General features: G+C 41.3%; 2 protein-coding genes across 2 annotated transcripts; both read right to left on the bottom strand.

Moving 5' to 3' along the window:
- Positions 1-574: 574 nt before the first annotated feature.
- Positions 575-7,754, bottom strand: rab11a (RAB11a, member RAS oncogene family). The gene is made up of 5 exons (XM_026319707.1): positions 7,581-7,754; positions 6,566-6,761; positions 4,569-4,762; positions 3,904-3,984; positions 575-3,524 (listed from the first exon to the last, which is right to left on the bottom strand). The coding sequence occupies exons 1-5, from the start codon at positions 7,618-7,620 to the stop codon at positions 3,388-3,390; spliced, it is 648 nt and encodes a 215-aa protein (XP_026175492.1). The 5' UTR covers positions 7,621-7,754; the 3' UTR covers positions 575-3,387.
- A 727-nt stretch (positions 7,755-8,481) lies between these two features.
- sh2d7 (SH2 domain containing 7) lies at positions 8,482-12,255 on the bottom strand. Its single transcript, XM_026319706.1, has 6 exons — positions 12,064-12,255; positions 10,981-11,070; positions 10,736-10,901; positions 10,208-10,441; positions 9,245-9,883; positions 8,482-9,163 (listed from the first exon to the last, which is right to left on the bottom strand). Exons 1-6 carry the CDS (start codon positions 12,213-12,215, stop codon positions 9,119-9,121), a joined length of 1,326 nt encoding a protein of 441 aa, XP_026175491.1. The 5' UTR covers positions 12,216-12,255; the 3' UTR covers positions 8,482-9,118.
- Positions 12,256-13,052: the final 797 nt, after the last annotated feature.

Here is a 13,052-nt window from a genome sequence, read left to right as displayed (position 1 = left end):
ACGGTCTCAGAAGAACAAGCAGTACGCATGGAAAAAGGATTTGACTGCTTTAAAAAGGAGGACTCAGTGTGAGGACCAGTGGGGCAGTGTGATGTCTTGGCTTTGGGTGGAGACCACACTTCCAAAGGAGAGAGAGCACTGCCTTTCCACTGACAAGTTCAAAGTTCAGGATCTCCAAACGGTGACGCCTGTCGGCGTAAAACTGAGACTGGAAACTAAAAGTTATGTATATTTATGGAAGAAGTTAGAGCTGAGTCACTGAAAAATACCACATACTTAAGAATTTAGTTTCATATTTTCCTTTTTAGTTATTTTACTATATATTCTCTGCTCAGGTTGTTGAGGCAGGTTGGCAGGTACAGGATTATAGGACTTCACAGTGTAGTATTTACGTCAGCTTTTCTGAGTTGATGCTTTTTCCACTGGATTTGAGTGAGTTAAATAAGAAATAAATCTGAATTAAATAACTTTAAGCCCAGTGATTTGTTTCCTCGTTACTTTGTGGAAAGTAGTTTGGAAACTACAGAAACCATAAATTATATGTTGCAGGAGTAAAACACAAAACTGTAGAGGCTAAAGGTTTATGACTGGTGCGCTTTATTAAGATGAACCGATAACTTAAGATATAGACACAATTGTACAATTTATCAATCTGTACAAAACATAAAACCATTCGTTTTGAACCCCCTCTCATGGTTGACCCTCCAAATTCATTGAAATGATGTCTTACACTGGAATTACAGTCGGTTACAGAATTCAAGAGTAAAAAAAACAAAAAACGAAAATCAAACATCTTAAAAAAAAACACACACACACATACCAATGGAGGTGCATGAACCAGGATCAGAAATCAATTTTCATTAGAAAGGAATCACTTTGTCCACAGCTAGTGAGTCTGGAGAGGCTGTGCTGGCGGCGCCGTCTGTTCCAAGAAACGCCATTGGCACTGCCAGCCAGGCTCACAGACTCGAGAGCTACTGATCTACCCGCTGCCTCTAAAACACACACATACACACTCTCACCAAGGTCAGGCTTTGTGTATGCTGCTAACACCATCACACACTGACACAGCTATAACCTGGAAATTCAACAGAACGCGCTCGGCCGTTTTAGCTTATAGGTTGTTAGTGAGGCATCTGTCAGTTTACTGGACACGACAATCAGCTGCCGTTCTGGCTAACCAGGCCCAACCCTCATCAGATTTCATGGACAGGAATGACAATGTTAGCTATGTAAGGCGGTACAACAGAAAGCCATGCACTGTGTTGACGTCAGAGGCAGCTCGGTGTACGTAGGCGTTATGTGACAGGGACTGTCTCCTGGGGGGGGGGACATACACAACTAGATTATTAGTTAAGTGGGAGGCAGATGTGACGGCCAGTTGTGCGCAGGTGAATGAGGCATTTTCAGACAGGTACGTGCAGCGGAGGAGGCACTGTGACCACAGGTTTGCGAGAATGTGGCCGAGACTCTGAAGTTTTTCCCAGATCCTTTGCGTCTGCCAGGAGGATTTGAAGAAAGGCATTTGAGACTCGGTCTATGTTCTGCAGTGCTAAACCCTATGTTTTGGTTTTTGAACAGTGGCACCATCTTAAGAGACGGTACATCTAATCTGACAAAACAGGTCCAGGGTCTCCAAGTGCAGTGAAAATCTAATCCTAGACAAGAAAGCGTGACTATTAGAGCAACGATTGAGGTTCAGTGCAAGATTCAGACAATTTTATACTCATGAAATCCAACCTGGCATTTTCCATTTTCTACTTTTCCAACTAACTACACTTCTGTGGTTACATGCAAAGCATAATTTCGTAGACGACAGAATATTTGATTATAATATTGAGTATCATAGGAATGTCATAACAGTACTACCTCACTTACTCATACTTTAGCTGTTTAACTCCTTCATTTGCTATAGAAGTGCACTAATAAAATCCAAAAACAGCCATGTGCTAGTTTCTGCATAGTTGTAGTCAAAGACAGTATACAACAAAACCGAGTACACCCTGGTCAATATCATTAAAATGTAAGTCTTATAAATCCTGCCCATTTAATAAAGTTTTTATTTTTATAAAGAACTGACAAAGCTGTGCTGTTCACTGGTTCTTTTATAACCTTCATGAAAATCACCTTTATAGCACTGGGTCTGTAATTTGGAGTGTGTATTCTTAATAATGTAGCCTGCTTTAAAAAATACTACAACCTTTAAGACGGCACATTTCTGAATGTTTTAACATTTTAGTGATATTGTTTTGTGGTGTACTGTGTTTATAAAAAAAAAACAAACAAAACAAAGCATACTCTTCCTAATGTTGAAGCAGGAAAGCCTGACGGACTAACGTGCCTTCAATCAGAACATCCTTCTCAGCATTAGCTCTGTATGATGCCAAACTGAGACCTGAAGTAGGACAACATGAACGTCTGAATGTACAGGAGTTTAGTTCAGCTTTCATGGTGTCAACCTAGAATCACACACCCTAAAGGCAAAGATAGTGTTATTCATGCAGTCCAGATCGAGTCTTTCACCTGATTTAAAATCTGCCGCACATCAGAATGCAATCTTTTAAAGACATGCAAAGCTGGCACGAACACGCCACCTGCTGTAAGCACGGTGACAAACGACGCTTATGAGCTTTCACGCTACATGCTAGCTCACATCCGGCCTGTCCGCAGCACAAACTGAAGCTTGGCGAATGCAAAAAATTCACGTTCCACTAGCATTATATTCACAGCAATCAGATCAAATGACACTACCGGAGCACACGCGTCTACGCTGTGCTCGATACATCCACGTGGTTTCCAAAACAGTACATTGCACTAAAGAGGCCCTAAAATGACAAAGGAGAAGCTTGTACATAGGAATACACTTCAGAGCAACTTTGATGTGCTTTAAATTCATTATATACCTAGTAGTAGATATATGATACAAGACAGAGATCATAAAAAAGTGGAGAAATCAACAGGAGCACAAAGTATGAAGAAAAAAAACAAATCACATTCATATATTAAGACATTTGTGACAAGTCAGCGCATCTACAGTAATGAAATCTAAAGTGATATGAAATGCCTGCTGCCTGCTGTCCTGCAGTAGCCTAAAGAAAGAGGGGCTCTGCTTGCGGGATGGGGGGCCACCCCACACGGCGGCTTCTTATACTGGGATATATTTACCTGGGGTGCAGGGAGAAGGGGGTTTGGTAGGGGGGGCAGGTACAGGTAGGTGCAGAGTTTGGGTCACAGCCTCGGAGCTGTGGCTCGTCCCTACCACACCACAGAGTACACTGAGGCAGTCCTTTTTCTGAGGGTGGGGGCTGAGGAGCTGGAGCTGGGAGCTAGGCAGAGGACCAGGGAGGGAAAGACGGGAGGAGGGATAGCAGCAGATCCACAGCTGGGCTAGATGTTCTGACAGCACTGCATCTTTGGTTTGTTCTCAGTGGGCTGCACCTGGATGTTGACCACGTTGTTGCTCGGGGACATATCGCTCTCCTGGCGTTCTGACATCTGCTTCTGGGAAACAATACGGTAGATCTCTGGTGGAAGAGGGTGGAGAATGACAGCATTATTTACAGTTACAGCCTGTTCACCTCAGTGTCCAAGGGATTTGTTGACAAAAAGTTAAATATAGGACAGTGTCAGCTTTATGCTTCAAGTAACTTGACTATCAGCTTTTATATCAGTATCTTTTTTTATTTTAATCAAAAGAAAGAATCAGACTAACTTGATCTTATTTCACTGCACTGTGTGGTTTATACTGTTACAGACAATGGCTTCTACACAGATTTGTTTAAAAAAAGAAAACGGAGTTATCTTTACAGCTGGTTATCTTCACTCGTGATAACGAAGGTTTGCCATTCCTTAAAAGATGTGGTGTGTTTTTGTTTGTTTAGCCTCCCTCATGAAAGCACAGACCTGTCAGAATGGTCTGGAAGGCCGTCTCAACATTGGTGGAGTCCAAAGCCGATGTCTCCAGGAAAGATAAACCGTTCTTCTCTGTAAGGCAAAGTTGAGCAACAGAGCACGTTATTCATGTGAAATACATAACATTCCACAGATAGTGGATCAGTATGACCAGTTACACAGAAATATCTGACTGAAACCCGCACCAGTCACAGTTTCACGAAGTGTCTCCGCTGCCTTTACCCAGTGACTGAAAAACCGCGAAACAATCCGAATCAAAAAGTGGACAACTTCTGTTTAAGACACTTATTTATGAATCATTACACAAAAATCATTAAATGTTATTTAAAACCTTATTTTATCATTTCACACAAAACAGATACATAAAATTACAAAATGTGGCCAATTCAGTTCATTGCACATTTGTTCTTTTTCTTTCCAAAGTGTCAATAATGTAATGTGGTATTTTTGAATAGTGATGCATTTAATTTTTTAGCTGGGCAACTCTGAAATTGTTTTAAGGATAAAGTCTTGTACGTCATGACTGTATCAGAAATGCTATTTATGATTTTTCAGCTGCGTTGGTTTCATTCTGATAAGGACTTTGTCATCTGTCCCACTGTATGTTGATTTGTCTTCAACTCACTGTTTTTGCAGACTGGATAAAGACGTCTTACCAGCAAAGGCTCGGGCCTCGTCAGTGGGAACAGCCCGAAGGTGACGCAGGTCGCTCTTGTTTCCCACCAGCATGATGACGATATTGCTGTCGGCGTGATCTCTCAGCTCCTTCAGCCAGCGCTCCACGTTCTCGTAAGTTAGATGCTTTGCGATGTCGTAGACCAGGAGAGCCCCCACCGCCCCACGGTAGTACCTGCAGCAGAGCCACATGCACAGACTTGAGAATCACTATCGTACAGTTATAAATAAAAACAACTTAAAGGCACATTTATGGGTAATTCAGTAGGAACATTTTGTAACCTGACGTCAGCCACAGCTGGCATGCTGTACTGGTCCAGCTGGATATACAGACCAGTCACTTCTGTTTCTGCTGATTGAAGATCATTTGTGAAACAGCTCGATATTTCTGAGTAGCTGTATTTAAAGTAGGATTGCAGCAAATGATAAATGGAAAGCTACAGCAATGACATTGTGTGTGTTGACTTAAACTGTTGAACAATTGTACATTGGACTGTGAGGAAAAAAAAAAACGTCACCAGCACAAAAAGGCTGAGTGGCAGCCGAAGGCAGGAAAGTGTGTTATTTAACTGTCAAACTAAAGACATCACACTGAGATTTTCACTTCATCCTGTCACACAAGCAAGTGTATTAAAAGGAACAAGGCTGATCACGAGGCACAAACCCCGTTCTTTCTGATATCAAATTAATAAACGTACTGTGATGTCAAAGAATTGATTATAATACAATTCGCTTGTATCTAAACTGATACTAGATTTGCTGCTTGTCTCTGTCTTATGACACTGATTCCCACTTTGAATGAATAGCTCACAATTAGTAACTATTAGACATGTGACACCTGTGATGACAGACCACAAAGAGATGTTGCTTTATTTTAAGAGAGCAGCTAAAATTCAAAGAACATTGTCTTGACGCTGACAATGTCTGTGCTACAAGAGACTGTAAAATAATAAACAGTAAAATTGCATTGAGGGCTGGGTGGTTTGGCCGTTATCAATGACAAAAGCATTGTTTACAAGAGAACTCTACTGGAAACCTTTTTATTTGAATTTTAATGCATCTTTTCAGCTTTGGAGTAAATCAGAAGGTTTGCTGTGATACTAGAGAATCAACTGTTTTATTATTATTATTTTAATTATTTAATACTCTACAGTCATTTATTCTTATTAGGCTCACATCTGCTGTGTGGCTAGACTACATGTAAGTGCTACTCTTTTCCCTGTGTTCTGCACAAAGCTAATGAAGTGCTGTTTATGATAAAAATCCCTCCTGCAAATTTGTACTGCAACCTTCATTGACTTTGCAAACTCATGTTATTCCACTGTTGAACTGATGTCATGTCCCTATTTTCTTTCTGAGTGTTTATCGTGCCAGGTTATAAGTGACAAGGCCGACAGGAGCGACTGAACCAACCACTAACATTAATAGTTTCAGTGTTAGCTACTGGTGCTGTAGCTTGGGAATACACTTCCTGTACAGTGGAATTGTGACACAACCTTTTCAAATGGGGGAGGAAAGGTGTGTTGTTGATCTGCAGCTGATATCACTGTTGTTTATCCACCCTTTCAAAATTGAATCCATTTCCACATAGTTGATGTGGTGTGATCACTTTTATCCAGGATTTCATCATCTTGTGCAGCCGTCCTCTTCGCTGTTAGTCAGTTTCATGTGTTTTCCTTCTTCTGGCCTTACACACATCAGCTACGTTCACTCCTTTGCTGGATGACGTGCGATGAGTTGCACAGATACACAAGACATGTATTGATTGAAAACGTCACACCCATTTATCACTGACATTGTTTTTGTTTCCTTGCCCACATAAACGTCATACAGTTTACTGTTACAACTGCTAAATAACTAAAGTGTATCTGGTCATTTTTGATAATGCTGAAAGCAGCTACAAAAGAAGTGGCACATGTTACTAGTGCTGCTTGTTTGGCAGGTCCTGAGCCCTGGTGACCTGCTCTTCTATACTCACGCTGATGTGATTGCACGGTAGCGCTCCTGACCAGCCGTGTCCCAGATCTGGGCCTTCACTGTCTTGCCGTCCACCTGGATGCTGCGCGTCGCAAACTCAACCCCGATGGTGCTCTTACTCTCCAGGTTGAACTCATTGCGGGTGAAACGAGACAGCAGGTTACTCTTCCCCACACCCGAGTCACCAATAAGGACAACTGGAACACGCATTGGAAAAAATCCATTTTAATTCAGTCTTTAAATGACACAGTGTATATTCACACAGGATGTTCGAAAACTATAGCTGCCACTTTCCTTTATGTACAACATACTTAATATGAATAGTATTGTTATAGGTTATTGATTTCTAAGTCAGCCATGAAATGAATTAGGCCTAGCAACCAGTTTCTAATAATTTGTTAGACATACATTATCTCGTCACTGTGGAGACAATAGATATAACAGAGAAACCTGCTGTTTCTTCGTTTTTCCAATGACCTCAGACAGACAAGTCAAACTGAACCTTAGATAAGTTTGTTTACTTTATCGGGACATTTTCACCGACCTTACACTTTCACTAACCAGGCTTTGCTTTTTCATTTGGGAAAACTAGCGCGGCCTAGCTAGTTAGCACGGCGGCTCAGTGCTGAGGTTTGGCTGTGTATTTTACTATCTAGTAGTCATGTAAGGACCTAATGAGGATAATGTGATTTATCATGAGGTGTGTCCGCACCCACTGACGGCTAACGGAGGCTAACAGCAGCTAACAGATGCTAACGGAGGCTAACAGCGGCTAACGTTAGCCAACTCTCAGATATCTGTAACTAATGTGACGGCAGGAAGGAACTGGGGTTTCTACATCCATGGTTTAGAAGAGAGAGTGTTAGAGTGTGTGTGGTTAAATAAACCTGCTGACATGAAGCTCGGGGAACAGCAGTGAGAGCACAAAGGTTGCTAAGTTAGCCTGACGGACAATCGTTAGCCTGGCTGCTAACAGCAGACAACTGTAATAACGATGAGAAAACGCTTTGTTTTACCTTTAAACAAATAGTCATATTCGTCATCTCTAGTGCCCATCGTCTTATCGGGTTAGTTTAAGGTTTAATTTGCTGGCGGGAAATGAAAACGATCTACGTTTTTGTGAGCTGCTCTTCCACCGAGAATCCCTTTGGAAACTGTACTTCCGTGATTTCTTCTTCTTCTCTGCTGCCATCAGACACTCTGACACCTGCTGGTCGAAACGAGGAACTGGTCAACATTTATTTTGGCTTTGCTGTTTTCTATTTGAATACAAGCACAGAACAGGGCACAGAATGAAGGGGGGGGGTTCCTCTTTCTGTTATTCAATTAAATCCTTTTGTGTATCACAAATTTAAATTAAGTTAATCTTTTCCACTAAAGTACAACAGAGGCCCACAACCAGGCAGGATTTTAAGGCCAAACGCACTGGTTTACACACATATTGTGCGTTACAATGTGTTGTATTATTAGCTTTAAGAGTCAAAAGCCTTTTGGAAACAGAAGCTAGGGTTCAAGAAAACACCATTGTAAAAAAGAGAGTATTTATTGTACATAGTGAATGTAGGGGGGGCTTTGTGCAGGATCTGGCCTCATGAGGAAGGCTCAGTAAAACAGAGGAGGGATCGTTCGGTTCACACAGAAATAAGAAAAGACGAAAATTAAAGCTGTAAATGTAGAAAGACAAGATTCACCAGTCCAGGCTGTGAAGTCATGGGCTGAACTAAGGTTGGACGTGCACAGACATACTGTATTACAAGACTACTCCACCGATTCAGCATTGTATTCCTCCTCAAGGTCAATGGAGCAGAACCAGAGAAATAGTTTTTATTCCAAGGATAACTCCACAGATTTTTATTTTATTTCAGATATGTTGTGTCTAAACCCAACCACTCATGGGTCAAGTCACGTCGGTTGGAAATGTAAAATTATCAAAGTTCTCATTTAAACAGAGCAAGACCTTGTGTTTAATCCTTAAATGAGACAGTCGGGTCAAAATACATCACCTGTGGACCAGGTGTATCAGACTTTTAAGGAGGCTCAGCCCCAAAGCAGTGACATTTATACTGGACCTTCCCTCTGTCCATATCCTCGTCTCTCCTTCTTTGTGCTGCCAACCAAATGGCAATTTTAACATCCAGTCACAAAATATATGATCATATAAGAAGTACAAATTGATCCATATTGATTTCTAGCGTTATTCTAATTGAGTATTTTTAGGAGGTGGCCTGGTCACTGCAGTCGGGTTATGTTATTTTGACCTCACTTTCTCACCTGAACCTGTTTTCCTCTAAAACACATTTATCCACCTATGGAAGTACAGATTTCCAATGTAAATACATTTTCTTGTGTACAGTGTTGTTGCATAGCGAATATGAGTAATTTGATCATAAAATTATATAATAATAATATAAGTGTTTAACTTATTCATAACTTTCATAGTTAATAAATTGTTGTTATAAAAGTTTGACATATTTGTCCCAGTTAACTAAATATCATCGTTTGATTCTGGATTTGGTCCCAGAATAATCAATATGCTGAGTCCTTTTTGTTGGCTTTATTTCTTCTTGTAATCAGGAAGGAACTTCTTCCATTTCGTATACTGCAAACAGAAAAAAGAAACAGTTATTTCAGATGTTTCTGCTCTCAGCATCAACACCTCTGGTCATTGTTTCTGACTCACATTTTTCCCCCAGGTAGATTTGGACTTCTTATTCTTCAGATCATCTAGCGACTCATAAGTGTTGCCTTGGGTCTTCTCACAGGAGTCATCAGGTAGACCAGCAGGTGTTGACCTCTGGGGCACCTCAGCATACATGCCATGTACCTGCTGAGCTGAACTCCTTCCAAGCCCCTCGGAGGTCTGGTACAAGGGGTTGGACCTTGAAAGCTCCAGGTCATCGCTCTGCTGCCCTGACCTGGAGCTGCTGAGCTGCCTGGGGTTGTGGAGAGAGTAGGTGTGGCAAGTGACCCTCTTCAGTGGAGCAGGTGCCCCCCCTGAGGAGGGGCTGATGAGTCGGTTGGAGTACTCCTCCTCTTCCATTTTGCTATTGCCCAGCTGTGGAAGAGATTTGCTCCTGTTGTCCACCTGTGTCAGCTCAGAGCAGGCTACACCTGGTGGACAAAGGTCCCCTGGATAACTCGTGTCAGTGGTGTTGAATGAATCTCTGTCGGACACCTGTGCTGGGTTTGTGTTTCCTCTGAGTGTCTCTGACCTGCTTGAATCAGCCTGGGTTTCATTTGAATTTGATGATGTGCCAGGAAAAATTCCACTCAGGGAGAAGCCAAGAGGAGTGCTTCTTTTTGATGCTGGAGGCGCTCCCTGACACATGACAGCAAAACCATCACTTTGCATTATGATGATGCACAAAGGAGGCCTGAATGTGGGCCTATGTGAATTCACATCTTCAAGATTATGACCAAAACCAGTGAAGGAACATTTAAATGCAACTCGTCATTGCAGGATAGAATAAGTCTGAAAGCCTTCTCTTACAGATATAGAGCTGATGTATGAAAACCTCTTTGAAACTGAATTGGAACAGTAAGGATGACAACAGATACTATGGTCGGAGGAAAAGACATGATAAAATAAATGAATCTATTCTTTGTATGCAAACCAACACCAGTCAGTTCATTTCCATCATACCTGTGAGAGCGTCACTGTGTCCACAGACACCGTTCCCATCAGCTTTCTGTTGGTGGTGTCAGTTTTCGGGGGCAGTGCAGGTGGCTGCGCTGCATGAAGGTCGTTTTGCTGCTGGACAGAGTCGCTGCGATGATCTTGTCTCTGGTCCCACAGAGAGCGCAGAGCTTGAACGCTCACCCCAGACTTAGTTTTGGTGTTGTAATTGACTACATCATACAGCTCACCTGTGTTTACCTGAAAATGACAAGACGTTTATCTGTTTACGGCTCTTTACAAAGACCGTCTGACATCTGACTGTGCAATATGTAAATAAAACAGGCTCCAGTCAAATTAGTGGCCTGTCAGATTTAGAAATTGGTGTGTTAGCTGCAGTGCACCAGCCAACAGGCCAACGAGTGTGTTACAGATGTTCATACATTTCCAGTGCTGGATGATTGTAATTGACTAACGGTTACTCAGACTGTCCATGTCGCACACACACACACACACACACACACACACACACACACACACACACAGAGCCCTCACCTCATGACAACTGGAAGTCAGGTATTCTCCGAACGGCTGGATGGGGCTGACTTTGTAGTGTTCTATCAGCTCGGCCAGACTCCGGTGAGTCTGACAGTCTCCTGATATAGTGAACTGTCCGTCTTGATTGTGGGTGATGACAAAGTGACGACACCTGTCGTGGCCCCTTTGGAGGAAACGTACAGGCAGTGAGATGAATCGAAGCTGCAGCTTTAATAACATTCAACAGGCTTGATTTGTCTCACTTGTAGGACAGGATGTAGCCGATGGCTTTATCACTGAGGCGAATGAGAAAACATCCCAGAGCTTTATCCCTCAGTAGATCTTCTGCATCCCTGGGCACAGAGTGAGACACAACCATGTAAACAGACGTCAAACTTCTCTTCAGCTTCTAGTTCCCTTCTATACGTTGTCACACATATCAAGTATGAAAGCAAAGACCCACTGCTGCTGCTGTCGAACAGATTTACCCAGCCTGAAAACATAGTTGTCATATTAACAGTCAAGCTAATAATAAGTGGAAAGATTTCATGGCAATGAAACACAGCCCCACTTATTTTTAATCACTGTCTTTATAACTTTAACTTTAATGAATTTCTACAGAATGAAAATGATATTACTTTGTCTCACATACTTTTAACCTGCTGTTTTGGTTTGTCTTAGATGAGCATTTATTTGGTTTCACAATGTTCAGTTATTCTGCTGCCCCGCAAATGTTGGATTATCCTGTTTTCATACAAATCTGCCCATTTAAATTTATGGGATTTGAAAAATCTTTGGCTAACAGGGTTTTGTTTCGTTCTCGGACTCCAGTTCCCCCAGTACTATTCTGAATTGTGGTGGAGTAAAATGATATGGCATAAAATGGAAATAATGATAAGCACTTAACCTTTTACAACCTTGTCACAACATTAAATGCACGAGTCATAAAAACAACATTATAGTGTGGAAAAATGCTGCAGTGTGCACTTTTTCTTTTAATAAATAATAATAAATAAATAATACATTTTTCTCAAATAGATTTTAATTAGTAAAACATCAGCGTCTTAATATTTTCAATATGTGCGTGGATTATTTTTTTTACTAATCAGAAGATCTGACGTCTGTCATCACTGCTTTTCTTTCCCAACAGGGATAAAATAACTTTTCTATCTTCAGGTTTAACACTCAGACCACAGCTGTTCCAATCAGTGAAATACGACAAATTGGTAAAACCTACGAGGTCAAAGCAAACCTAACTTTTATGTGCTGAAGAATTAAACCCGACTTCCAACCAAAAGCCTCTTTACTTCTGTATCCCAGATCCTGCAGTGCGACTCTTTTCTTACTTTCTTGCAGTGAAGCCTTGAAACCAGTTGGGGAAGTTGCCGTTGTTCAGGATGTGTGGTGCCTGCGTCTCAGTGAACCACCTCAGCACCAGCTCCTTGAGGCCTCCTTCTGGTGTCTCCGTCTGCACGTCAACACCCAACCTCTTCTCCATCCTCACAGGTTTGTCAGGAAGACACAGGGCGGTGGCGGCAAACCACACACATTCTCTGCTCAGGTGGCATTTATCTCCCAGACGGAAGTGAAGGTGCCTCATTTGACTGTTTCCGTTGGGCTGTTTCACCTGAATAGTGGTATTGTTCCACTGTATCTGCACTGACTCTGCTCTCACTTTAGTGCCATGGTCACACAGCACATTGGTATTTTTATCTTGGTTGGATATATAGTACATCAAGAGCTTATCTTCCACTTGGTTATGTAAAAATATGTGACCTGGATGTGTGTGTCTGGACTAAATAGTGACATTAAGTGAACAAACAGCCCCATTAAAATCTGATTATCTTTCAGTCCAAACCAAAACTGCCAAGCACCAATGTTAGGACTGAAGCCAAAACCATCAGTACCAGGTTATGTGGTTTATTCACCGTTAGAAAAGATCATTTGGATATTTGGGCAAACTGCCTTCACTGATTGGAACAGCTGTGGTTTGAGTGTTAAACCTGAAGATAGAAAAGTTATTTTATCCCTGACTGGGAAAGAAAAGCAGTGATGACAGACGTCAGATCTTCTGATTATTGAAAAAATAATCCACGCACATATTGAAAATATTAAGTACGAAAATATAATTAAAATCTATTTAAGAAGAAATTATTTATTTGTTATTATTTATTAAAAGATGCAGAAACTGACACAATATAATGTTATGTTTTTATGACTGATGCACTAAAATAATGACTAAAAAATGTTTTATCTTAATCTTTTACTGTTGTGGTAAGATGGACCTCATTTTAATAGCAGAAACATAAATGTACATGAAAAACACACAGCTTTG

The sequence above is a fragment of the Mastacembelus armatus genome, chromosome 3, assembly GCF_900324485.2.
Source record: "Mastacembelus armatus chromosome 3, fMasArm1.2, whole genome shotgun sequence".
Lineage (NCBI taxonomy): Eukaryota > Metazoa > Chordata > Actinopteri > Synbranchiformes > Mastacembelidae > Mastacembelus > Mastacembelus armatus.
This window is presented reverse-complemented; position numbering and strand designations above follow the sequence as displayed.

What these genes read in the sequence shown, in the direction of transcription:
- rab11a (XM_026319707.1), bottom strand. Translation starts at nt 7,620, where the DNA reads ATGGGCACTAGAGATGACGAATATGACTATTTGTTTAAAG. An exon ending in ATATGACTATTTGTTTAAAG is followed by an intron (nt 6,762 to 7,580) that starts GTAAAACAAAGC and finishes TGCGTGTTCCAG; the next exon opens with TTGTCCTTATTGGTGACTCG. An exon ending in TACCGTGCAATCACATCAGC is followed by an intron (nt 4,763 to 6,565) that starts GTGAGTATAGAA and finishes GCTCTGCTGCAG; the next exon opens with GTACTACCGTGGGGCGGTGG.
- sh2d7 (XM_026319706.1), bottom strand. Translation starts at nt 12,215, where the DNA reads ATGGAGAAGAGGTTGGGTGTTGACGTGCAGACGGAGACACCAGAAGGA. An exon ending in TGACTTCCAGTTGTCATGAG is followed by an intron (nt 10,442 to 10,735) that starts GTGAGGGCTCTG and finishes TGTCATTTTCAG; the next exon opens with GTAAACACAGGTGAGCTGTA. An exon ending in AATCTACCTGGGGGAAAAAT is followed by an intron (nt 9,164 to 9,244) that starts GTGAGTCAGAAA and finishes TTCTGTTTGCAG; the next exon opens with TATACGAAATGGAAGAAGTT.